Raw genomic sequence first — 27,509 nt, forward strand, 5'->3', positions numbered from 1 at the left:
GGCAATTTTTTGCTATCATAAAATTCTTTTATATCACGGCTGGTGACAGTCAAACTGTTCATACGAACCAGACTCAGGTGACTGTGTTCAGTTTTGTAAGTCCTGTGGAATTAGGCAAGTAGCCCCTTATATCACGAGTAAATAATTTATTTCTTAGCAGGAGTCATGCATTATCTGTCTCAGAAGAGACCATTAGATCTGCTGCTCAAAGCCATTTTTCTGGTGGGAGTTCTTCACGAGTAATAAGGTGCTTGTGAAATAAATTTCCAAATTTAACATCCTAAGCTAGCAAAGCACAGGAGCAGCACCAAACTTCCCCAGCTCACTCCTTCAGGTCGTCAGAAAGCTTCGTGTTTGGTGCAGCATAAGGACAAGATGAGCACGCAGAGTAGTCTCTTTATATCTGCATCACTTTTAGGAGTTTATAGGGAGGAGCATGGGAATAAAACACCTTTTAGAAAGCAGTCAAGGCAAAAGGCATACCCCTCAGAAAGACCTGGACAGAAAAATTAAAGGAAGAATACTGGCTAGTAACAAGCTCTGCCAGTTCTACAGACGTACTAGGACATGAAAACCTTAGGGGCTACTGGCAGCTGGACTGGAAGTCTGCAGGGGCGGGCACTGGCACATGCATATTGTGCATCTTCAGTCACCAAAGGATGACATTAAATCCAAGGAGTTTAAAGTGTCGCCAAAACTGCTGTTAAGTACAGCTTTTCTTAAGAATAGGTTCATTATGGTAATTATTTTCCGTATCTGTAAATGCACCTAATGTAGTCATTTGTGTACTGCAGGAAAGGACGAACTTCACCTATAAATAGTTTAGAAAAGATGGACAGAATGGTTTTGAATACAAGAATGTTTTCTCTTCCTGTGTTAGCTTAATGGGATACATGCCAATGCTTTTATGAATTATGAATGCAGCAGTTTTCTTTCCAAATGAAGATGTTGGAAGTCTGCCACTGGAACGAGGTGCTCATATTACATACTGCCAGCAAATTTCTGTTTCTTTAATGAAAACTAGATTACTAAATCACTTTTCTTCTGAAAAACATTACTCTTGCCTATAATGATGTTGCACAGCATATTCTCTAGAATAAAAGAAAAAAAAAACCCCAAGACCAGGACAGAAAACATTTTGGATCACAGTTCTAACAGGGAAATTCATATGCTGTGCCCCTGATGTAAATAGCTGTTTGTATACCACCTACCTTCCTCCTTCAAAAAAAAAATAATCCGGACTTATGACTGATCAAGCATTTGTTACTAGTCCTATGCCTGTGTTTTTCCCCACAATGATACTCTTTTTAGCTACCTGAAACAAAGTAATTCTTTAAAATAATTGAATCACCAACATTTTTAATGGAAATCTTGCTTGAACATCACTCCCTGCTTAGGACCAGAATTTTGCACTTAAATATGATTCAATTTCTGTTCCATAAAGAATGTAGCGGCATTATGTAAAGTTTGGTTGTTTTCTTTTTTTCCGCTGAGTGACCCCTAAATCTCAAGAACACTTTTAGATGAAGAGAAAGTATTAGTCTGTGACCTTTGACAAATCTGGAGGTCAAATATTCAACATCAAGAAGGTTCAAAGAAAGTCGGTGAGGCTGCAGTGCTTTTCCTGCACAGATTACACAGCTGCCAGCAGTGCTGCAACTGCTCTTTGCCCATCTATCAGCAAACTGCAATGTTTCTAACAAATCCCAAGGAAAACGTGTCTCATTTAATCATATATATATAATGCAACATATATACCTTCACATTTTGTGTTCACAAGCAATTAATATCTGTTCTTCTGCTAACATCTGGGATTTTACAAGAGGATGCAAAATGCTATTTGTTTCAGGTCATTTTAGTTTAATCAGCAATCCTTTCCACCATTCCCAAACCTGAACCACATCTCAGATCTCATGCGGTGGTACTGCAGGTTTCACAGCGGCATCTCAGATAAAAGGTATGAGTTTTTTTGACTAACAGCTCTCCCTCCATTGTTTTTCTTTGCAATAACTCAGTATCTAGCACGAAGACTGTTAGTTCATACCAAGGGCTCATTTATAAAGATCCCCTGGCTTCCAATTTGCATACACATTTGTTTTATGTTACCTTAGAGTCAAAAAACCCCCAACAACATAATAAAGGGTAATCGGAAGGTAAGTGCACAGAACCATAAATACTGCTGAAACCATATTAAGTCAGAAAAATGTCGAAAAGGAAAAAAAAAAATCTGACATGATAAAAAGCAGTGAAATTATGTTTTAAAAAAACCTGTAGCAGAAGCTCTATGGGATTGTTTAGTACTGAAATGTACTTTTTTTTTAAAAAAAAAAAAAAAAAAGTCTCAAACACACAGTCACACTGCATAACCCACCTGGTTGCATTTTACGAATGGGATGTCAAATCCTGCCAACTTCAGTGTTATGCAGCCTTTGCACCCATGAAAATTAATGGTAAAGCTCTCTATGACATTAACAAGAAGAAAATTAGGCTAAGTACCTTCAGATTTTTCTAGAAGGGATAATATTACTGCATTCCATTTTCTTTGCTGCACTTCTGTGAGCTGATAGTTTGCTTGCATGATTAAGATATAAAGCTAGCAAATGTTTTAATTCAAATATTATTACAAACCAGAGAGAAGTCAGATAAAACCAGAGATTTTTTATTGCACAAAATAAATTATATAGAAACAATGCAACAAAACAACTTGTATTGTAGGCTGCACAACAGATGTTACAACATGAATATATTTATTGCTTTGAGAAAGGAGCAATTTCAGTGCTAGTAAGCAGATTAGTTATACTTCTTGCTCATCTAGATTTTTCAGAAAATTAATCCAACTGGGCTAGAGGCATCTTGCAGCATATGGGTCAGACCAATTTGTCATTTGTTATCAGCTATTATAAAGGTGCTGTCAACATTCTTGACATTAGCATGAAGCACTCAAATAGTTTAATGTCACTGGTACTGGGCCATACAGGTAGTTACAGAATTAAAAATACCTTTACCTATCGGATGTATTTATACACAAGATTCTAAAAGGTCCATTTACAGGGTTTGCATGAGCTGTTGCTTTAAAATAAATCTTGTTTACAAACGTCAGCGTAGCTTTGAACAGGCACACCCCCCTCTACATCAAGAGGCAGGACCGTGGGGTTCTGCGAGACTCCCCCCTAGTACCAGCGCTCCCCTTACCTAATCCTAAAATCGCTACTAGTGCTAACTCAGTTATACACGTCTCATTTTTTCCAGGGCCACACTCAGCTTCTAAGGGCTTTAGCACAGATTAAAATAAACCCCCAACATTCCATTGGTAGCACTGGGTGAAATTTACGGTGGTTTTTAAGATACTTCAAAACACAACATATTTGGTTCTTTAAAAGATACAAGACTGCAATACTGGTAGTTGCACTCAAATGGATTTAAGTCTTTAAATTGTTACTTTGTGGACCCTGAGATGCTGACTTCCAATAAATTACTATAGAAATTAGCTCAACAAAAATTATAAAAATGGACAATATTGAAAAAATAAAATGCATCAAAACCTGATCACTTGCAGATCTTTGTGAAGCATGTGTATTAACGGCATTGTGCCGTTACAAGTGTTCATAGTCTGACTGAAACCATCCACCAGTTTGACAATTACACAAGTATTTACTCGGCTGAATTGTAACACTGAATTCTACTGCTAGTGTATACACTCAGTGTTGCAAAACTCATTTACTTATGGGAAGGTTAATGTAAGAAGATTAAATTTAAGCAATATTAGCCACCCACGAAAGGAAATTCAGTGAGGAAGTGGGGCCATTTCAAGTCTTAGCCATAAGGATAATAAAAGAAAGTAGCTCCACTGAGGTCAAGCTGAAGAGTTAACCCAGCATCAGGCCCATGAGTAGACCCCTGTAGAATCCCATGGGAACAAGTAAATAGATTTTGGACTGCCCGCTAACAACCACAACGGTATTCACCACTCTTTACTGTACTTGAATAAAATCCTTTGCTTTACTGTTTTTTCCCCTGAAACTGCACTAATGCACTATGTTGATCAAAATATAGTTGAGCAAGGTTTCAAACAGATGCAAAATATTACAAGAAATAAGTTACTCTGAATTTAAAAAATACTATTTGTACAAATGCTCAGAAGCTGTAGTGATGCAATCATGTTTCATGTATGTACCCTGCTGTAGCTTCCTTTGGAGGAAAGTATTATACTTGACTAATCTGGCATACTTTTTCATCTGGGGAACTGTTTTTTTAAATCCTGTACATAAAATTCTGTCTCCATTTTATAAAAATGTTTGTAAGTATAATAAGATTCAGCTGAATAACCAAATATACCCTGAAACGTCCATTAAAACACACCCATTGCAAAAAAATTATTAGTATTTTTTGTAATTACTATGAACTAGAAATGTTATAAGACAGCTAATATCAAAGATGGAACACAGCACCACCAGCCTATGTTTTGCAATTAGTTTTCTGATTGGACAGAAAATATATTCTCATCATCAGATACAGTTGATTAAGTTAAGAAATGCATTTAGCCCAGCTGTACTAACTATACAGCTTCACACAGAATAAACATTCCATAAATCAACAGAAAATGCATTTGAGCACAAAAAATAAAAATATCTAAGTGATTCTCTAAGCAGCATTTTGGTTTTGTTTTCTTTTTTTTCAAAACATTAACATAGATAGATATTGGACTGATTAAATATCTACAAGTGCTTTGCCTTTACAAAAATACATATACTCTTAATAGTAGGATAGACTGTCATTAACAATGACCTGTGTTTTCTTTCACTTCAATTTGAATGATTTATAAGCTAAATTTTACAACCACAAAAAGGTTTATTTGTAATATGATGTTATCACTTTTGACAAAAAGCTTAAAACATTTTATACTTTAAAACAGATTAGCAACATAAAAATCACAATATGTTCTATGAGCTCCTAAGTACTGTGAGGGCTGCTTTATTAAAAACTGGTAACCACTGATCAAATGCAAGGAAGCATTAGAACATTATTACTGCTCACCATAGGCTCCTTTCTTATCATAACTTGGATCACAGCTTATATAAGGACACTTAGGCCCCCATCCCAAAATAATAAAAAAAAAAAATTTCCATTGAGTGTAGCTCTATATCATCTGTTCCGTAGCTTGGAACATCCAACAATTCAGGCTTTGCACTAATTTTAAAAACTGCAAAATATTTTCCTTTCAATAGTTAAGTCTACAGTAAGGGAAAAAATGATGCATTGCTTCATGTTTATTCTAAGAAGCTTGTATTTGAGAAAAAAAATACGATCAGTAAGTTTTTAGAATGAAATATTTCAGTCAGCTAAATAATTAAATTGTCCTTTTACTTTCCAGTTTAGTTAATCACTATCCTGGAAAATGAAATCAAGATATTTGGATTTCTTTATTCTTTCTACTTTAGACTGCACAAGTAAAGTAACTGACTTCTTGCTAAATCAATGGTCTCACATCAAGGACAGCAATGCCATTTGCTAAAAAAATATCTATAAAAATCTGTAAAACATACTTAGTATCTTCTCATTATCGTCCAAGTCTGTCCTTTCCACCCTCCAAAATATCACTGAACTACGACTAGAAAACCCCAAAGTAGCTTGGTGAATATTTTGTGCTTTGGAAGGTTTGCAGGATTGACAGCACACTGAAGTTTGTCATCAGTTCACAGGCCAGGTATAGCAGACACATCAGGGAGACAAGCCTTTGTGCTTTGCTTCGGGAACATGAGCTATGTAAACTCAACGAGCTACTTTAGGTCTGTTAACCTTCATGCTACTCCTGTTGGTTTTTTTCCTTTTCTGTTTTGTTTTGGAGACCGCTAGGTGTGCCTAACCCCTTAGCCTGGTGACAGGCGGCCACCACCAGTTAAGTTCTCCTTGACTGATTCCAGGTTTAACTCTTAACCACTGCGCTCCAGAGAAGTGTCAGTGCCTTTTCCGAGTCAGTTTCTGGGTGGCTTTACCTTTGGTATTAAATAGGTCCCTTAAAACTACTAGGCAATCAAATTATCCATAAAAATAGTTTATTTTAAAAAATTTTTTTTTTATGAACAAACTAAATATCTGACAACAAAGAGTAATTTAAAATCAATTAGCATCTGGTACTTTTCAGTAAAAAGAGAGCATGTTTCATCTTATCGCATCAAAATTCATGAGACAACAGCAGCAATGTCTACTATACCCAATATAATACAAACCAGAACTTTAGGAGTAGAATACCATCATAAAATGTGCCTTGCACTTCGATAATAAACATCTTTATTACAACCTCATTTGTAATACAAACCTCAGTATGCTAACTAGCAGCACAAATGTTTTACTGTTGCAGAAATTCTGTTATATAGCAACCTACTCTCAGCTCATACTCTGCTTTCCACTCGCTACCATGAGGAAAAAGGAAAATGCACAGTAACTACTTCTGTTCACCTCATCCTGTCAACTGTCACATTATTAACCTTGTTAGAAGTATTTTCTAAAAATACACAATAAAGTTAGTTCAAAGAAAAGTACGCATAATGGTTCAGATAAACAAGCAAAGTCAAACCAATGCCTCTCTTTGGTTAAAATGTATGTAATGCCTAAAACTTCCACTTGTAGATATCTTTCATTCCAGAATGCCTCCTCCATCCTGAACCTACAGAACTGGGTCTCTTTCTGCAAGTACCAAAGGTAGCCTGGACATTTCCATCCCTCTACAGAGCTCTGCCGTTTCACTGCCGCACTCCAGAACTGTATGGATCTATATAGTTTACTAGAGAATGAAACAACAGCTTTACTCAACTGTAGTAGCAGGCTACCTGAATTCAGAAGATTTACGGCACGTATCTTGGATGGCAGAATCTGTCAGGAATTCATTAATTATTCAATATCTTATTCTGGAGTCTGATGTTTTAATCTGATCTACAGACTGTGTAGCTGGTAGTAAAAAAAGATAAATCAACAGGTAGATCTGCTTATGAAGAAAAATACACTACAACCACAAGATGGTTTTTTTGAGGATATTCCTACAGAGGGATGTTTCAGCTCAGGTCTGAAGGCCAGACTACCCACGTCATATAACTATTGGTAACGAGCAGTTAGAAGCTTTTCACTTTTCCTTTAGGGTGAATCAATCCCCTCTGTCCTGGAACTCATGCTGGAACACACTCCAGTAGACTGCAATCCTTCCCCAAACACGTATCTCTAGCCGAACACCTTGTGGAAGTATTACCTTGTTCAAACTGGCTAGAAAGGATTCTAAATGCCGAACTGTGAAAACTTTGTTAAAACCCATTAGAGCTACCCGATGAACACAACCCAATGAGCTGATGCCTTGTGCAGTTTCTCCTTTAGAACTTCACAATGTTTCTACTTGTTGGGCAGCAAATGGGCTCAGGTATGGGAATGGGCAAAAGATCTGTAAGAACCTAGGATTAATTACAGGACAGAGGGTGCCTGAATAGACGTTTTAACGGAGATAAATAATAACATAACATAGCATAAAGTAAAATGAGAGAGGAATATCCTGCATGACATATGCATTTCCAATGGAAGCAAACAGGTGCTGCCAACCTGTCTAGGTTAAATGAAGAAACTGGAACAAGCTCTTGACAGTGTATATATGTGCTGTGGATAGGCATGTAAGTCTTAACTGCCTTTGGTCTTCTCCAAGATAAAAATGATCAGTCCATGTAATTAACCAGTATTTTATGTAGCCTCTCTGTAAACAGGGCTCAATCACTCAATCTATTTATTCTGGGACTTAAGACTGGCTTTGAACTGTCTGTTCTCCAGTCGTACCATAGTACCTGCCTGAGCTGGATGCTATTCCTTTTGTTGCAAGCCCTCCCAGAACTATTTTTTCTGTGGAGTGAATGCCTCTTGGTGTCTTCAGTGATATGAAAATGTACAAAAATCACAAATGGAACAATACAACTCATTCACCGGTTCGATTAAAGGACTAAAACCTGGCCTATTTTGTTATTTTAGAGAACAGCAGAGAAGGAAAACTTGTTTACTTCTCTCAAAAAGTCATGCGTAATGATTATACATGGGAGAGATGAGATGAAACTCTGGACCATTACTTTACCTGCAGCAGAGGAGAAGACCCTAGCTTATATCTAAATGGTATGTGATCAACCTCTTTTCTCCTGCAGATACATACTGGAACTGGTTTTGATAACTGCAGAAGAGAAAAGTCAAATCAAATTGTTGGAACCTATGGAGAATAAAAAAGGAGCAAGATCCAGAATTCAAGGGTCCCTCATGCAGAAAATGAAATAATTTCAATATAAAAGTAATTCTTTTCACATAGTTTCTACTGAGATAATTTAAAATTGAAAAAAAACCCTATCTAATAGAACACATTTTTTTCTGCTTGTTTCCCATGAAAGAAAGCTTCTCAATACAGCATGTCTATGAAATATTCTTGCTGAAAATACTAAGACCATAAATAAAATACCAAAGGAAATATCAGCCTGCCAAATGCAAATAATGGGCTTAAAGGTATTCCGTATTATCAGGCACTTTGCTTTATGTAATGTTTTCAGTAAAGCCAAAGTTATACTTTTTATAATTTTTTTTTTTTGCATAATAACTGCAAGCCAGCTGAGTATGCACAATATACTTACAGCACTGCGTACTCCTAGGACCCAAATCCCAGAAGCTTTCATGTGAACGGTACCTATAGTGATAAGTCACTTAGATTATTGTAGTAATCGTATTTGGTATTTCATCCAAATAAAAATATGTTTATATGACTAGGCCCTTAGCTACGAGCAGTGTAGTAATGCATGATGAAAGATACATTTCTTGGTTAATCATCTAATTCCATATTGTTTGAGATATTATAGGATCTTGTTTGTAAATTCTAGCTTACAGTTTGTTACCAGAAAAATTCAGCATCCAGCTATGCTCAACAAAAAGTTGCTTATGACTTTCACTAATGAGTCACCCCAGAGTTAAAAGCAGATACAAGTTTTTTCGCTTTCAGGGAAAAAAGCCTCGCCACCAAACGTGCCAAATAAGAGACAGCAAGGTTAGGTAGTAGTGTGGAATTTTTTAGGTCTACCTCTGCAGCTAGGTACTGCCGATATGGAAAAGCCACAGAGACACAGTGGCAGCAGCACTTATTTTATATTCCTATTCTTTATAAACATGCAGTGGTTGACACTTTGTCATGGAAGTGCTCGGAAAGTGTGACTGTACGCAGTCATCTGCTCTAGGATGGCATATGGTGCAGTTTTAATGGAATGCTTAGGTACTCGTTTCACTTTACCCCATCTTTGGCACACAGGAATCTGTACATGCATTCTCATCCTCCTATGCTGTTCAGATATTCTTAATTGGCACAAATGAATTAAATATGCATATCTGTAAATACTTGGCACAGACGTACTGCATGGGACAGAAATTTCCTGTAAAGAAGGCAACACCTGTCTTATACAAGGTGCCCAGTTAAGATACGTACTTCACTGGCACTTCACTGCTACAGAAACTATTAATCTATAACAGCACTCAGGCACCCTGCCATCAAATCAGAAATGCATAAAGTGTGGGCGGCTAGATCATATGCATTTAATGCCATGATTCTCAGCTGGGAACATTAAATCATATCTGTCAGTATTTTCCATGCTTAAAATGAAGATTTGCCTTCTGCAATCTAGCTTTAAGTCCTATCAAGAAAATACCATGAATTAAGCCACTAATTCTGATCAAGAGAATTCATGGTTCTCTGAACTGTGAACACAGAAAGTCATTAAACAGTCAAATCTTCTATTAGTTGCTGTTCAGAAGTCAATACAAAGTAGTCCTATTTCAGGAGTGCCATTAGGTGGTGCAAACTTCCATGTAAGATAACTTAAAATGGATTAAAAATAATGTGTTCTCCTCTTTTTCAAACAAGTCTGTTCAAATTTGTCAAAACAGCAAGTGTGATTGTTGAGAAAAAAATCGTCCCCTGAACCAAGCAGAAATTATGCTTAAGCGTACTACCATTAGTTTTGTGATAAACTGAATGCGGCATTTTACGTCAAGTGAGTCTACAGTGAAAATTCTAGTATAAAAACACGTGAAATATATAAAAACTGTAAGGTGTCACTGTATGTGCATTTACGAATAATATCCTATTTCTACTGTACAAAACAACTATATTCTAAAGAGAAGAATGATTTGCAATTAGAACGCATGCTCTGCCCTGCCAAGCTACTCCATGAGAAGGGCCTCCATATACACAAAGAATCTCTTTTTCCCTAGAGGCTTTGCAGAGGAGAAGGGCCCTCCCTACATGGAGTATCTTCTTGTTTCTGTCAAATAGCACAACATCTACCGGGTGGGCAAAAAGTGGACCACTCCCTGCAGCCAGCACGTGCACCCCTTCCCATCTACAGTGTGGGCAAACTGGTGCCTGGAGCAGTCAGCACACTGCCTGCAGAAAGGAGCAGCAGCTTCCTAAATGCTTTGCTTCCCCAGGTTCACTGGCATCTGCACAATATGTGCAACCTTGACCTGCAATGGCAGGTTTCCTGAACAGACTGCTACCGACAGTATCTTTTTTTTCTGCATGTCATACGGGCTTTGGAGTGCAATGGTAGAATTCAACCTAACTATATATGGATTCCTCAAGTCATCAGTGTTGGAACTCTTAACATTAAAGGGGCCAGATGTAATACACAACATGGTTACTTCTCCTACAGCAACTCACCAATGTACACAAACGTAAATTTACAAAGGAGTTAAGCCTTGCGTCTGTCTTTTGTACTTGATCCCAAGATAGAATTTTCATTTCGCCTTACCCAAGAACGATTAGCTCACTCTACAGTAGCTTCTGAAAAATTGATTTTGGTTCCTTTTTGCTGTATGCAAAAGGCATAAGAAAACAAATAGTTATTTACAATACTAGCAGGGCATGTATTAAGTAGAAATTACATAAAGGTACTGAACTATAAGTAGTATCTCCACAGAATCTGAAGTGAAAAACTCAACTGACTTTTAAGCAGAGCAAAGACAATGGAAGACTACAGAAAACATATGCATTACTATGCTCCCTGCAACACTACCAGGAACCCCAATAAACATTCTATACTAGGACCATTACGCTTGCAATACCTAAGGCAACAATCTCTTTTTATCCAGCACTACCAGGTCTTGGAAAAAAACCCCGACCTTAACAATTATTTTGGTCAGACTGTTTATCTTCAGTATTGCATTACCTCTAATTTTATGGAAATAGTTTTATGATGTGACTTTAACTAATGAAAATTTCTGTAATGAATTCTAAACTCCAGATAGTCACAAGAGATATATAATGTAATTAAAGCTATGTATTATTTTTGTCTTAGCATATTATATATCTCCAACCAATCTCAAAAGGAAATGCTTACTATAAACGGCAATAATGATGTAAAATTTTGCCTTGGTTGTAATCTTATAGTGAAATTTATTTGTTCCATAGACATTTACATTATTTTTAACTTCATTTTTATGGAGGCTTTATTAAAAGAAATGTAATCTGACCAGAAGCCATTCCCTAAAAATAGCTAGTATCCCAAATTCCAGTCTTTAGGGAAACCATAGAAAAGTGCAATCACAAAGGCTGTGATGCTTTTAAGCAATATTAGCAAATACTATTTAGAAGATTTAAAATTGCTGTTTTGAATTACCATTTTCTGCATCTCTTGTTAAGGGTAATTAATCTTTACTCACTGCAAAAGGACTGTTGCACACTCATGAGTGAGCTATACCTGGACCCATGAGAAGCTTATCAAGAAAAAAGTAGTGGCCCAATCACCACTTCTCTAAATATATTTTCTATACAAAATATTTTCAAGGTATAATCCTCAGTTATTTGTACAGTACTCTATGATTTAAACAACAATATTCAGTAAAATAGTAAGTGTGTGAAACTGCAACACCACATGGAATGAGCACTCTGCCATTTTGCTAGTGTAATCAATATTAGGACCAGAAAAATTTTCTAACACACAAGCAAAAATATTCCATAGTTTTTGAATCTTGACTGTACACATCATGATTTTGGCTATGATTTGCAGCACACTCGTAAGATACACAAATATCTTATGCACATTTCAGTAGCAGAATGGCACTTGGCTTGCTCTAATAAGAAACAACAGAGATGCAACTGACAATTTTAAGAAAGACAATGTCCTTATTTGCATGCTGAAAATCTGGTTGTGTCCCCCTAATCCAGGCACATCCATTCATTGTGCAATCTGTCGATGGGTAAACAAATAGTGCAGGATTCATCTCAGTGGGATCTGGCCCTTTGGTCTAACCGAAGTCAATTCTAGGTCGATACTGAAGTACCATAGGGTAAGACTAAAAACAAAAGCAAAAGAAAAACAACAAAAACAGACAAGAAAACATGAGGACATAATTCATAAAAACTACAAAGAAAATACTATTAAAGATTGCCTTAAGAATAGCCATAGCTTATCTCTAAGACACATGTATATGAGAATCAGTTTTATGTATATGAATAATTCTATACATTTCAACAGTTAAATCCACACCTGTACTTCAAATCTCTATTTAATCTCTAAGTCAGTTAGTTGTAGTTATTTGTCATTAATATAAAATTCCTGTAGCTGCTTTTATATATTTCACATTTTATGTTTCATGACATATATACTCGGAGTGCTCAAACAACTCCTCTTAGTTCTGTGTTGCTGTGTTTGAGAAAAAGCAATCTTGAAATTTTATAGTTTCTAAACCAAAGTATATTTACAGATTATGATCTTTGATTTTTATATATACGGAGGTTCCATAGCTATACTAGTAGTCACCACTAGTTAATGGAAACCAGGCTACTTCTGGTATTAAAAAGAAAAAAAAAAAGAAAAAAAAAATCAGGTCAAATTGCTGTCAGCTGATTTTCTGAGAGATGAGGGCTAAATCTCACCCAAATCCAAACTTCTCAGCTTCAGATCCAGTGATACATTTTTATTAATTCCTACTGGGACAACTGCTGGGATCCCTGAACTGGACAAAACTGTTGTGGAATGGGAGGCAAGAGTGAGTTTCCAGAAAGTGCTGTGGAATGCCTGGGCACTTGTTGCTGGAAGTGCTTTTTCACTAATTGTCTTATTTTTTCAGCATGTCAGCATTTCATTTAAGTTTGATGTTTTCCTCTTAACTTCATTAGGATACTGGACATTTTCTACAGCATGAAACCGAGGAAAATCTTATTGTCTCAGCAGCTTAAATACCTCCTTGCCACAGGGCAGAGGAACATAACTAATATAAATTTCTTATGGTACATTCGGAAATACAAAGAATTGCTACAGAAGCTATCATTAAAACCAGGAATATTTTACTGCATCCTTCAAATGCAATTCAGATGAACTTCAGCGACCAAAAAAAGAAAGATACCACTGCAGAGACTTATACAGGTTAATAAACCTTCCATGCCATGGTAGTGAAAAGGTCACCAGAACTAAATGTGATCACACTTGCTGGGGATTTACAAACTGGAGTGCAGAGAAATCACAACATAAACCAAGAAGTATTCAACAGTAGCAGGATAGCAGGAGCATTTAGAAGAGAAGACGGGGCACCATGTGTAGTCTGCATGTGCAATTATCAAATATACATTTGTAGTATCATAAATTACTTGGTCTCAGATTTTTATTTTTGCATAGGATATGACTACCATATTATTTAAATGGTATTTCACATGTTTTTCACTTTGATTATATAAATTGTCTCTTAAAGTTTTCCGATCTAATTGCAAGTGCACGAAGGCAGAGACAGAGCGGTCATCTCACCGAAACTGCCATGTAAACCAGCGAGGCTCTGTGTCTTGCAAATAAATTTACAAAGCAACTGTACAAATAAAATGCACTATGCTGGAACAATTCTAATTATTGAAGTACGCATGACTGCAGTAGGTCACTCCCACCCACAGTGGAGAGTGAACCTCTATCATCAATTTCAATTTTTTGCTCAAGCAAAAATATTATTTCAATCTTCCAAAGTAATTTGTAGAAACTAGTTTAAAATTCTCAATGATGAAACTGAAATACTGTTTCATATTGGTATGAACCAGATTGATCAATGAAATTCAGAAATCAGCTTCAGTTTGCAGGTTCAGGAGGTTTTGGTTTGTTATATTCTGGAGATTAGGCATTATTCCATTTCTAATTTTAAAAGATGTGAAAGGAATATAGAATTAGAAACAGCTAACATTTCCTTACTCCATTAAAGACAGCATGTGAATTGCCATAAAGAGATGAAACCAACTCGAAGTCTCTCTTGATTCACACTCTTCAGTTTTGGATCCCTCATCAATGACTGCACAATGCTACTAATTAGAAGGATGAGATAGGAAGAAGTAGATAATCCTCCCAGACTGATGCAGGTTATCAGCCCACAGAATCTCTCTCTAACAAAACCATAAATGGCCTAATGTAAAGTAAAAGAAACTCCTAAACATTTTGAATGGGTTCTAGTTATTCATTCAATGAAGCTTTTTCTGAAGGAACAAAAACGCTCAGGCCTTGCTCATAGAGTTTTAGCACTTTGTAGCGCGGAATTATAAAAACTCCACAACTTGGGTTAAATTGAAGTGCTGACAGGACCTTAATGACTGTAGTATGTACAGTCGTGAGTGCCTCTTACCTGATAAAAAGTGCCATCCTGAGAGCAGACTTGCGAAGATGAGCAGTTCTGACACCGAAACTGCGAAGGAGATGATTTTCTGATCAGATAAGAGGCAGCCACAGCTGGACATACACATTTACTATTTAATTTTTTAAAAATTTTCAAACGAAGAGCTTAAAAATAACCTATTTCTTTAAAACAGGAGACTTCTCTAATGCATAAATGGTTATGTTCCCTTTACTACTCTACCTCTTGTAAGGGCCACATGTATGCCAGTAAAAGCTCACAGTGAATAGTACCGAAGTCGGAGATAATGGATTTACTTGATCTTCATCCAAAAGAAAAGACTGTTAATTAATTACCATTGCAAATTCTGTTTTACAACAAGACCCAATGCAGTTAAGGAAAACAAAGTCACAGAAGCCCAGATGTCACTGGATTTATTACCAGTGCAATGTAATTTTTACAGAGTTTTGTCTGTCATCTCTGACTTCAGGGGAGTGATTTAAAACTACATAAAGGAAAAGATGAACACATACCTGACTATACTATGCGTACATAAACACAACTTACAAATTTAATCGAGAGTTGTCAACTCTTATATTCACTTCATGTTAAAAACTATAGTTCTGAGAATTTTGAAAAATTTTAACCAGTACAAATAATGTCCTTTTTGTCAAGATGATAGTTACTGTTGCTTCCAAACCAATGCAACTGCCAGAAGTCCATTTGTAGGCAGGAGCTGCAGGACTGTCATCGAAGAATTCCACTATCACTAAAGTTTTTGCCTCAACAATTCCATAATAGCACAGCCAATGCTAACAAAAATATAAGATGGCAAGCCAAACAAACACCCACTGGTTTCATGGCAGTACTGGAAAAAGTACTACTTAAAGCTATGTATTGGTGCCATACTGGGGTTTCAGCAATCATCAAATTTCAGTGCAATATCACTTTCAAATTTAATGACCACATTAACTCCCCTAATTTATATCAAAGTCTATCCTTCCCCCTCCCCCTTCAGATTAAGTTAAAACTTAAAACAAACTTGTGAATTGTTAACTTCACAGTATGCTTAATCCTCTGTCTTCTCTGTCCATGCCCCAGTGCTTTTGTGCTGAGTACTAGGAAGCTTAAAAAAACCCACAAACCAAACCAACCAAACCGAAAGTTTTACATATCAGTATATTAACGCATGTTAAGTGCTTAACCTCAGCGGCACTCCAATATAGCCTCCACTGGTAGCGACAGACAACAAATCTACACACACTACAAAGTAATAAAGAGTGAAGAACAATCAATGGCCACACACAAATGTATAGAAGAAAGAGAAGAAATGGGGATATAACTTCTAACAAAAAAAAATTAAATACACAGGTAATATACAGGCTACTAAATCAGAGTACCAGACCTGAAAAAAATGTCTTTTAGTCAGTTAGATATTGCAATTCTAAAATATACACACGCAGCAAGGAAAACCCATTTAGCTGTCTTATCTGGACGTTAGTGTTACACAGGATGTCTAAAAAACTGGGTGTAGTATTAACAAAAATAGTAATAAGACAATTAGATTTCACCAATAATTTTTCAGTGTCACTTTCAGTTTACCGACTGAATAAAAGATACTTAATAAAGAGCTGCTGGATGCAGATTCCCCAACTATTGTAACTGAAAAGGTCACTAAAAGAAAATTTGCAGAAAAAGAACAAGTGCTTGGGTTTTCAGATACTTGGCTTAAACCTCTGAGTAGAACTTGCACGTAAAATTTGTATACTTGCTATTTTTAGTTTCAGAATCTTCACAATATACGTGCTGCAGGGTTTCACTCATAGGGTTTAACATAAGAAATCCAGAAAACATGCAAAATGCATTTTTAAATAAGGGGGTTTTGCACCCAGCTGTGAAAGCATGTGTAGTCCCTATAATAAATATACCAAACCATCATTTATTAATAATGTAACAGCATTTACGTTTTCGCCTCTTAGTCTCCATCTTGTCATATAGATGAATTCCATAGTATGATCCTTCCCCATGATTTCTCCATTGCATAGTACATCCAGCTTAAAATACAACAGAACAAACAGTAAGAGAAAGGGATGCAAAATTTTAATGTCTAAATGAACTCCTAAGTGAATCTCTGACAGTTAATCCCTCAAACTTGTATTATTATACAGTAATTCTATCAGACACGTATATAAAATCTGGATTAATACAACATGCTAACACTGCTATTTTGTACACTAGTATTTCACTTTATTCTTTCACTTTTGTGTTTTCAATTAAGGTGTGGACAGAAGAAAGTCTGCTAAACTAGACAGGAAATCACTAGTCGAAAAACACTCCCTGTATTTATTAATACTACACAGTATCTGTTTGAAGAAAATGCCTTGTATGTATTTTGAAGGCTTTCTTGCTGCATCAACAGTCTTTCAAACAGAAAGATATAAACCAGAAGTACTTTAATTTTAGTTTTTAAAAATAAATGATAAAGTAATTTTACAAAGTTAAAACCCCCTATAAATTACAAGGCAGATGTAATTCTGAGTGTACAAACATGATTCTTCGTTAACTGAAGACAAAAGTAAAAGAGAAGTAATGATTTTATGTGAAAAATGACTGGTTTAAACTGCATCATAGCATCTTACTTCTACCCTCCACTGAAAATGTTTGCCAATATTATAGCCATAATGCTTTTCTAGTTTGTTTATTTTTTCTAAATTCAGGTTTTGAAGTAAACTGATACTGCGTAACACAAACCATTAAGGTGCCAGAGACAGATTAAATTAACATAATTAGCAAAACCAAATGACATCAAAATGGCTGGTCGGCATATCATGATACTGTGACAAACTCCTGTGTATAGCTCTGCACCCAGGCTAACTCAGCCCTACCTCTGACCAAAGCTGGGAGGCTGCCGTTTGTGCTAGAGGCAGCATGCAGTTCATGGAGTCATTGACTAGTAAGAGAACTGGCTGAACAAAGAGTCTGTGCCGAGGTCAAAATTCCTGTATCCCTGGGAAGAGGGGAAGCAGAGGCAGGAGTCTCACACTTCCCAGTTCCACCCCGAATCACAACTACTACTATGTTAGAAAATCCCCCCAGGGAACAGTCTTGGCCAAGATCAAATCACTCCCGTAGCAAAGACCCTCTCTCCATCAAATTCTACCTAATTCCAATGAAGTTGCAAAAAAAGTCTCTGCATTCTGAAAGATTCAAATGGTATCGCTCCTCATTTCTTCAAAATTACTGGAGACTTTCTTACATCTAAAGACAACAGAACTGCAGAGTAATTTGGTGTATGTCTAGTTGAGCTCTCGTTTTCCTCAGTAACTACAAGCCCAAACCTGTATTAAGTGACTTTTTTATAAGCCACATGGAAAAAGAAAGCATTTATTTTTTTACATCAAAATATCAAAACCTTATGTATCTGTTCTTTCCCAGGTGAGCAACAAACTGAAGTTACTAGAATTGTGTGAGTTCCTTGATCAGTAACTTCAATCACTGTGTAAAATGATCATTTCTCACTTAAGGGAAGAAAATACAGCTTGGAATACTGAACAGTACTTAGTGATTGGGCTAAAAATATTCCTCAAATTCAAGTATGACTACATTTCATAAAAACCTACTACTTTGTAGGGAAATAAAAATACAAGCATCATTCTTTTAAATGTACCTCGTAAGAACTTGGAAGTTTTAATTTTAAGCTGAGAAACTTTTTTATAGTTCCCACGGTCACTCGAGTAGAACAGCGGATAAATTTCTTCATTAAACCCTAAAGCAACAGCAACAAAACAGAAAAAACATGTTAGAAATTTTGAGGCACGTAAGCAATCTTTAGTGCAAGGACAGCTGTAATTGATATTTTTTTCAACTAGTAACCAATTCTTTAGAACTCTCTTCTAATCCATATTGGCACCATAGATTCATTTTTGTTCAAAATTTACAAGATGACAAACAAGTTCATTTGACCCATCTCTGGTTCTACAGAAATTTCCAAAAGATATAGAAGGAAGGAAAGAAAATAAAAAAACCAACCACACACTAAACCACCAAAAGCCCCAGAATTTAAATAATCTGAGTGTCTGTGTTGGTAACACTGGGGGTAAAACAGATGTTAACATTTCTTAGAATTTCTTCAGTCCTTGAGAGAAAGGGGAACTAAAACCATCCTCAAATAATCTAGGTAAAATACAGGGAAGCTACACACATCTGAGACATGATCTATTATCACAGAATCTGTGATCCAGAGCCTAATAGCTTTGATTCAACAGGAAAGCTGGAAACCTGCGACTCCTACATAGTGATGGAGATGAAGATTTCTTACTATGTATAGCATGAACAGAGAGTGGTAACACACACATATATCTTCTTGCTGAATCAGAACTTTTTTCCTGTGTAAGAACTTCCAAAATAATACATGTGATGTAGCACACAGAAAATGTTAGTGTTTTATTAGACTAATCTTTAGTATTTTTTTAAATTTTTGTCTTTGTAAAACACTTTCTTCTAGACTTGATACCATTAGGTAATCTTCCCTTCAGGAACAGAAACCAAGTATCTGTAATTCTTAAATCAGCAGTTAGCAGGTATTAGTCTCCACATTTTACAGATGGAAGTGACCTGCCTAAGGCCACAGATGACACATCAGTGTCAGAATGAGGTTTACAGCTCAGAAGATCTGGATCCCAGTCACTCAGTGCACAACGTATCTGAAAAGCAGCTTCATGCTGGCATGTTAAGACAGCGGTCTTGGAAGCGTGAGGCAGCTCACCTACAGCTAGCTTTTTAAGTACCTCCATAGTATGCTGTCATCTGCTGTGTAATGCAGTTATATACTATCAGGGCTGTAGGCTACAGAACTATAATCCATTAAAAAAGAATAAAAATCCACTGTCACAGATGGATTCCTATATGGAACTGTATCTTCTACAAAACTCCAAGATGTATTGTAATGTCTTAAACAAAAGGACTAAATGAGTGTGGAAGTGGAGACAGGTCACCACCTTCAAAGTTCATTGTTGATAGTTATAAAATTGTTTGGTTACAGTAAGATGCTATTCTGCCAGCAATAACAACAGCACAGATTATCTTTACTACTCACTTTGACTACATTATCTCCTGACTGCCCATTGTTGCGTAAACAGTCGAGACAGATTGCAATCTGTGGGTCACTCCTGTGATAGTCTTTATCTTCTTCATTTTCATCACACTCCTCATCTACTTTGGGTTTATCAGCTTTTGGGCTTTCATCTGTAAAAATACAAAGATGAAATTATTTAAGTGTAAAATAATTACAAGTCACAGTAGCAAGAAACACATATTTAAAGTAATACTTCATTTTCAAGAGCATATTTTTTCTTTAAATTAACTTTATACAATTTTAATTCAGTGCGTTCTTAAATTGATCAATTTACAAATCTCTGAAAACAAAGTTTTACTACTTAAATTTTAAAGTAATAATCAAACAACAGATTTCTGTGTGACACAGTGATGGGCCACTAATGGTTATGGCTGTATACTTCTGTTTGTGTACAGTGATTAACACCCTGCCACTGTACATGCATCAAGATCACTCAGCCACATAAACCTACTCTATGGCATGGCAGTTCACTGCCAAAAAATAATTGCTTTAAATAAACAGTGGAATAATTAATCCCAACCCTTGTATATCAAAGCAACATGGGTAATCAATTAACTGCCTGCCACAATGATCCAGCGGAAACAAGTTCCTGAAATGTTATCATGAAGTAAACTAAGGGAAGATAAAAAACTCGACTTTCACTTTTCACCTGGTATAAGTACTGTAATTGCAAAAATTCCAGGTGTCACTCTCCAGAAGGATTTTATAACCAAAGAGTCGTATACCTACTTATTCCCCTTTAAAAACAAAGGATACAGAAAAGAGGAATGGTCCCCATACTTTTGGCAGATCCCATATATCCTATATAAACACATATACCATGTTATCTCTCTTCACCGATGCTCTTACATGCTCTACTGATTCCTAGTTTAAAAATCGAACTCTTTGGAAAAGGTAACATCTACAGTTTTCCAAGATTTAGCATAGTTGAACACTTGGATGTTAAGACTAGCAAGTACATCTAGATAAGGCCACAACGTATGTAAATAACCATACAATGAACCACAAAATGGAGTAATCTTTACAGATTTGGAATCCAATATACAACGACCCTATTATTTAAATTTGTTTTTTTCTGTATCTCCAAACCATCTATTTTGATTTAAAACAAATTTTAAACTGTTGGAATAAAACATTATCGCAAGTAACTTGAATAAGCTACTTGTGCATTTCATGTAAAACTTTCAGATCACATTCTGCTGTTTTCCTACACTTACACAAACTTTTGAAGTCATTTAGAAGAGTTAAGATGGGAAGATAGAATGAAAACTTTAAGAAGTATCAAGCCACGCCTAAGTTTCTAGGCACAGTAATTAGTTCATTTTATTCTGTTCATATATTCAAGATGAGTTTTAAGCTACATTCATTACTTTTGTCTCTCAAAATTTTGAGGTATTTTATAATGATAGATTTCTCCACACCTCCCTACTAGCTATTGACACATTTACTTGAATGTGTATCGTACATGCATTTTGTTGCTATCATTTTGCTATGAACAGTTTACAGTTCATAGTTCAAACTACAGTTTTGTATAGTTCAAACTACAAACTGTATGTATGAAACATACAGTTCAAACTACAAATTCTTTTTTTTCTTTTTGTGAAAATCCAGGAAATTAACTCTTTTAAGCAAGCAGGTACAGTCTACCTGTCACAAGCATTTGTGTGAGGAGTTTGCCTATGAATCACAGATTCTTTGGTAATGCCAACACATCCACAACTTTCAACAGTTATCATTGCTGAGTAATAGAGGCAGATTTAATTATGCAGTTTGAAGACTCTTGGAAGGCAAACCAACCACAAAACGACGTAAATTAGCAAATTCCAATCATAAAATCATTCCAGAAACTGGTGTGAACGCCAAAAATGTCACATCTTTCAAGGTATTCTGATAGAAATTGAAATACTCCTCCATGTAAATGGTACCAGACTGTTTAGTAAAAAATCCTTATAAACATTAGAATTAATGATGTTTGTACAGACAGCCTCCAGAAATAAATGACAGTCCTTTAGAGGCACGTAATTAAAGTTCAATATGACAGAAGTTAAAAAAAAAGAAATTTGCTTCTCACCAAAATGGACTCTGTGTTCTTCAAGCCAGTATCATCAAGCCAAGAACAGAAGACGGGAAAAACAAACACCCCCCCACACCTCCACTCTGTCCTTCCTTACAAAGGAGATCAGTATGTTTCATGGTTTGTTTTTTCTCCTCAATTTTCTTGCAAACCTTGGAAATCATCTACTTACTGTGCTTTTCTGAGATATTCATCATAAAACTGATCACCAGAGAGTGAGTCAACATAAAGCTGCTTGCCCTCTTCCTTCTCCAGTTCAGACTGGAGAGGACCAAAAAAGATTTTTTTTCTGTGTACCACGTATGTTTCCTAGCACTGTCCATCAGTTCTCTCTGGTAATTGCTCTCCTGTTGGAGACATCAATGCCTGAGATATGCTTTGTTTTTTGTTTTGTTTTTTTTTTTTTCTGACACGTGATAACTGTTAAGTCCCAGGATTTTTTTTTACAGATCTTAGATGCTAAGGTTAGGAACTGTATTGTGACCTGTGGTACAGGACATAACTGATGGACTCTTTTAAACTAGACTGACTGTGTGATGGCAGGGCATGGTACTGACAACTAAAAAGACCCTTCTTACTGAAATTATTCTCACCAAATAATTTATTCTCAGGCAAGATGCTTGTTTATGGCAGAGAAGAGTTTAAATGCTCATAATTTGTCTCAATGAGTTGTCACGACTTCCAAATGCTTTGTAGAGCCAAATTTCCATAGCCCAAGGATACAGTCACTAACAGAGCTGGATACATCTGTAGCTACTTAAAAGTACATTTTCAGAGTTATAGAGCCTTCCTCTGATTCACAAAACAATACAATCACACATTACACTTTCTGACCAACATCCATTAGGTTTACCATTACATTATGGGAGGAAGTTAAGAATCAGAAGAATAAATTGGTTAAAGTTAGTCTCATTCTTTTGCACAAATTTTCAAATTGTAAGTTGTTTTTTTAATCTGTGAATATAGCAGGAAATAGTTTTCTGAACAGTCAACAAACATCTATATTCCATAAAAATATTTTCCAAGTGTTTTTAAAACTCAAGAGGTATACACTACACAGTATGTTGTAGTAAACTGATATAATCTAATCTAAACTGTCCTGCAGTTCTTAATTATATAATAGATAGAATCTTGTCCCTTATTGTGGATGCCAAATGTAAATCAATGAAACTAGCAAGAAAGAACATGAGACAATAGAGATATTACAAAGTTGAAAAGAAGATATTATAAACAATTGAGGGCAGAGGAGTATTGCAATACGTTTACTTGACAACGATCCTTTCTTGCTATAATAGCTAAAACATAGCTATTTCTTGAGCTTAGCAGAGCCTTTCAAAAATTCTTTAAAATGCCCAAATCAAGGCTGTGGTATCAAAATCTTGATGTCAAATCTGAAGGGGCATAAAACCAGTTGGATGTAATCCTCACTTAGCACCTCAATACTGAGCTCTCAAAGTTCACGGGTCAATTAAAAAAAAAAAAAAAAAGGCATTTTGGAATCTATATAAAACAATTGTTTAGCATGTGTGGAAAACTGTTTTACTACTTGTCATAACTAATTCTTGACAACCTCCTACTTAACAGCTGGTCAAATTCAGTAACAGAAAATAATCTGTAAAAAACTCAAGTACTTCTGCATTTTGGTGTATTAAGAAAATTAAGAATTCAAGTGGAAAATTGCATGAGTGGGTGTTGTAAGTGAGAGCTAAGGCAAATGCAAATAAAAATAATGGCAAAACAGCCAGTGTTTGTAAAACAACTGGTTAATAGATAAGCAGCAGCACATGAAGTCCCAGACTACATTTACATAGATTTGTTATGAGTTTCTGTAGTATCTTTGAACACAGTAAAAATAATGTACATGCACAACTGTTTGAAGAAACAGGGCTTAATAAGCAATGTTACCTAACATTTGGGGGGGGGGGGGGGGGGGGGGGGGGAGGAGGGAGGGGAATCATCACCTTGTCCATTTTCTTGAGGTTTGTTTTTCTTCCAAAATTCGATCTCTCGCTGCAGTTCCTCTAGTTAACATCAAAGAACATTAATGTTAATTTTAAAATCAATATTACAGGTATATCATTAGAAATAGCCATATTCCCTCCATCAACCCAAAGAGGTACCCAAAACCCGATGAGAAACTTACGTTCTCGAAGTCCAGGCACCAGCTTAAATATAATTTCCTCTAAGGTGTTATCCAGCCTTTCAAAGGGAAAAAATACATTTCACATTTAAAATATTTTTAGCCTTTAAATAACAAAAACTCTTGAATAAAATGAATTGCGTTTTTCTGCTAAATAATACAACCTTTGCAAAACCCAATTGATTTTAGCTTGAGAGACAAGTGAATTAAAGCTTATCTCAACCACATCTTGAGTGGATTTTTTTTAGAAATAACCAAGGAATTTATTTTTTAATGTATAAAGACAAAAATGAAGGAAAAGAGGAAAGATATCATACTCTAAAATTTTCATTGCATGTAACACAAATTAAAACAAACAACTGTTTTTCCAGTTTGTTCTGTTTAGTATCCAATTTTAAGGTCCAGGTCTTGAGAAATAAGCATGAAAATTATAAATTCCACTATCATGCTAAGTGTTCAAGTGCTTTGGTAATAAGGCTATTACAAAAAACTGAACAGACTATTCCCTACTCTTTATAACACACACAAACCAGTCTTGGCAAGAAAAAAGACGACCACAGAGCATCCATGCTGCTCTGGCTAGACAGTTCTTAGTACCCAACATAATTCATTTAAACTATTTAAATCTGTCATGAGTTTGTCTACCAGATGACACCATGCAGCTCAGGCATATCCTCTGACGTTGTGGTATCAGTGCCAGAAACAGCTGTTACGGTCCCTTCCGGGGGACGCAGTGCATCTACCTTTGTTGATGAAGCTAAAATATTTTTCTTCCCTTTCCTCTGAATTTTAGCTCCTCTTCTATCAATTTAATTAGTCATCTACTTTTTAGTTCCACCTCCTCTCCCAGTCTCACTTATCCTTCAGTCTCCTCTCCCTCTCATTGTTTCCTTTTCCTTTCTCTCCTCTGCCCTTTACATCTTCTCTTGTGAACTTTAACTCCCACTGTTCACAGCCTAAACAAAAACCCGTGACAAAACAAAGTACTAAGTAACATGGGCAGAGGAATTAAGTAACTTGAGATTCAGTCAGAAGCTACAATAAAATAATTGCCTTTGTTACATTTCCAATTGCCTTCAGTTTTCCTCTCAGTAATGATATATCTCTCTATCACATACGTATGTGTACATGTTACTAATAATACACTATATGCTCGTTACAAAACATACAACTGTTCTCTATCTTTTGTTCACTAGCAGCAGCAAAGTTGTAAGCCGACTGAATGATTTTATTGTTGAGGAATGCCTAAAAGCCATTTTAATAGATAACAATTACCTTCTTATAATAAATACACGAGCATTCCAGATTTTTGAAATTGAAAGTTTACAATTAGACCTATTACCCAATCTCCTTGTTCTGTGACTAGTTCCAATTTTTTGGAATTCCATTTTTTAATTGCTTCTTTTTATAAGGATTAAACCCCCAAATAAATAAATAAACCTTAAACAAGTGAAACAGAGCTCCCTTAAAGCAAAGAAGCAGAGAGAATACTTTCTCACAGACAAAAAGGAAACCAAAACCATAGGTGACTGAGCACTTAGCTTCTGATGGATGCTAGTATAGATCTAACTTTCCAAATGATCCATTATCTCTCCTAGCTTCTCCTGTCAATATCCAATGCAACCAGATGGTACTGCTTTCTATGAAGTTCCCACAGCAGAGCACTGGAAACTTGGGTGTGCTGGTTTTGGCTGGGATGAGTTAATTTTCTTCATAGTAGCTAGTATGGGGCTGCATTTTGGATTTGTGCTGAAAACACTGTTGGTAACACAGCGATGTTTTCGTCACTGCTGAGCAGCGCTCACACCGAGCCAAGGCCCTTTCTGCTCCTCACCCACCCCTCCAGCGAGGGGCTGGGGGTGCACGAGAAGTCGGGAGGGGACACAGCTGGGACAGCTGCCCCCAGCTGACCAAAGGGATATTCTGTGCCATATGGTGCCATGCTCAGCATACAAACTAGGGGGAAGGAGAAAGGAGAGGGACATTCAGAATGATGGTGTTTGTCTTCCAGAGTCACTGTTACGTGTGATGGAGCCCGGCCCTCCTGGGGATGGCTGAACACCCGCCTGCCGGTGGGACGTGGTGAATGAATTCCTTGTTTTGCTTTGCTTGCATGTGAAGCTTTTGCTTTACCTATTAAACTGTTCTTAACTCAAACCATGTGAGTTTTCTCACTTTTACCCTTCAAATTCTTTCCCCTATCCCACTGTGGGGGGAGTGAGTAAGCAGCTGTGCGGTGCTTAGCTGCCAGCCAGGGCTAAACCATGACATTGGGGATCGGTCTTGGAAATGGAATTAATTTCACATTGTAAGAAAGCTCCAATTTTCATAACTCACTCATTAACAGAAAAGAAATAAGGACTTCAAAAGACAACATCACTACCTTAATTCAAAATCCCACTAACCATTCCTCAGGATGGCATAATACATGCTGTTTTTTCTACATCTATTTTTGAAAATTCCTATTTAGGACTTCTAATTCATTTTCAACAGCCCAAAACAAAAGTCACCAGTAATGTTCACATAGCAAGAAAACCAGTACTTAGCATATTTACGATGCTAGCAGCTAGAACTGTCTTCATATTCTATAAATGACTATTTTCTTTCAAAAACCAAACAAAAAGAGCTATTTCATCCTTATACTGCAGATACTGACCAGTACTTTAAAAACCCAGAAAAAAATAACACTTATCTGATCTTTAAGTACAGGGAAACTAAACTTAAACTACAGGGAAAGAAATAGGAAATTATAAAAACAGCCTCAATTCCAGATGCATGTGACAGTGTTCCTATTATCCATGCTAACACTAACTAACTAACTAACATGTTAGCACTCTAACAAAAATTTGTATTTCTGTGATGTGCACCAAACCTATTCCAAAATGAAACTACTTGATGTAACTCCAAAGTTGGTCTCAGTCATTTAACAGGGTACTTCCTGTTAACGCTGAAACATTAATATTTTAGACATACCTCTTTCCATCCCCACATCTTCCGACCTCCAAATAAGAATGTATAGAAAGAAGAACCAAGAATTTATGTCAGCTTCCTATAGTTTCTTTTTTCACATCTTCTATAATGTTGAATGAGTTATATGAACAAAGCTACTCTCTGATAATTGCTAATTATCTGAAGTGAAGCAAACTAAGATTATCACTCAAGAAAACTTGCATCCAAAGAAGCATGATACCAAGAAAAAAAGAAGCCTGCCTTCATGGTACAACCAACACAGGCCCTACTGAATACTGATGATGCAGAATCGTGCTATGTCAGGAAAGGGAATTCTAGAATTTAACACTTCTCCTAGATTTTCATTTTAAAGGTCAATGTTGAATTTCAGACTTAGGCTTATAGTTTCAACAGACCCAAAGTGCTGCCAGCTGGAAAAAAACCCACATCTAAAAACCATCACATAGTTATGAAGTTATTCAGAATTGAGTTTATAAAGTAGTTTATAAGTTTATCTCAAAATCTCAGTTAAAAATACTGTCTAGAGTGTTCAACGCCATTTCTCAAAAAATGACTGC

At 36.2% G+C, this 27,509-nt stretch overlaps 1 protein-coding gene across 6 annotated transcripts in view; it reads right to left on the reverse strand.

The window, feature by feature from the left end:
• Positions 1-2,638: 2,638 nt before the first annotated feature.
• Positions 2,639-27,509, reverse strand: part of PCGF5 (polycomb group ring finger 5) — a 100,478-nt gene continuing 75,607 nt past the window's right edge. For 5 of the 6 annotated variants that reach the window (XM_040605774.1, XM_040605776.1, XM_040605772.1 and 2 more), the window contains 7 exons: positions 23,986-24,041; positions 23,804-23,863; positions 19,730-19,878; positions 18,302-18,400; positions 16,599-16,688; positions 14,647-14,706; positions 2,639-12,345 (listed from right to left, as the gene is read on the reverse strand). In XM_040605774.1, coding sequence (XP_040461708.1) covers positions 12,298-12,345; positions 14,647-14,706; positions 16,599-16,688; positions 18,302-18,400; positions 19,730-19,878; positions 23,804-23,863; positions 23,986-24,041 — 562 coding nt within the window. In that variant the 3' untranslated portion in view covers positions 2,639-12,297. The remainder of the gene's footprint in view (positions 12,346-14,646; positions 14,707-16,598; positions 16,689-18,301; positions 18,401-19,729; positions 19,879-23,803; positions 23,864-23,985; positions 24,042-27,509) is intronic. The other variant, XM_040605778.1, reaches the window with a different exon arrangement.

Source organism: Falco naumanni, chromosome 9, assembly GCF_017639655.2.
Source record: "Falco naumanni isolate bFalNau1 chromosome 9, bFalNau1.pat, whole genome shotgun sequence".
In the NCBI taxonomy this organism is placed as follows: domain Eukaryota; kingdom Metazoa; phylum Chordata; class Aves; order Falconiformes; family Falconidae; genus Falco; species Falco naumanni.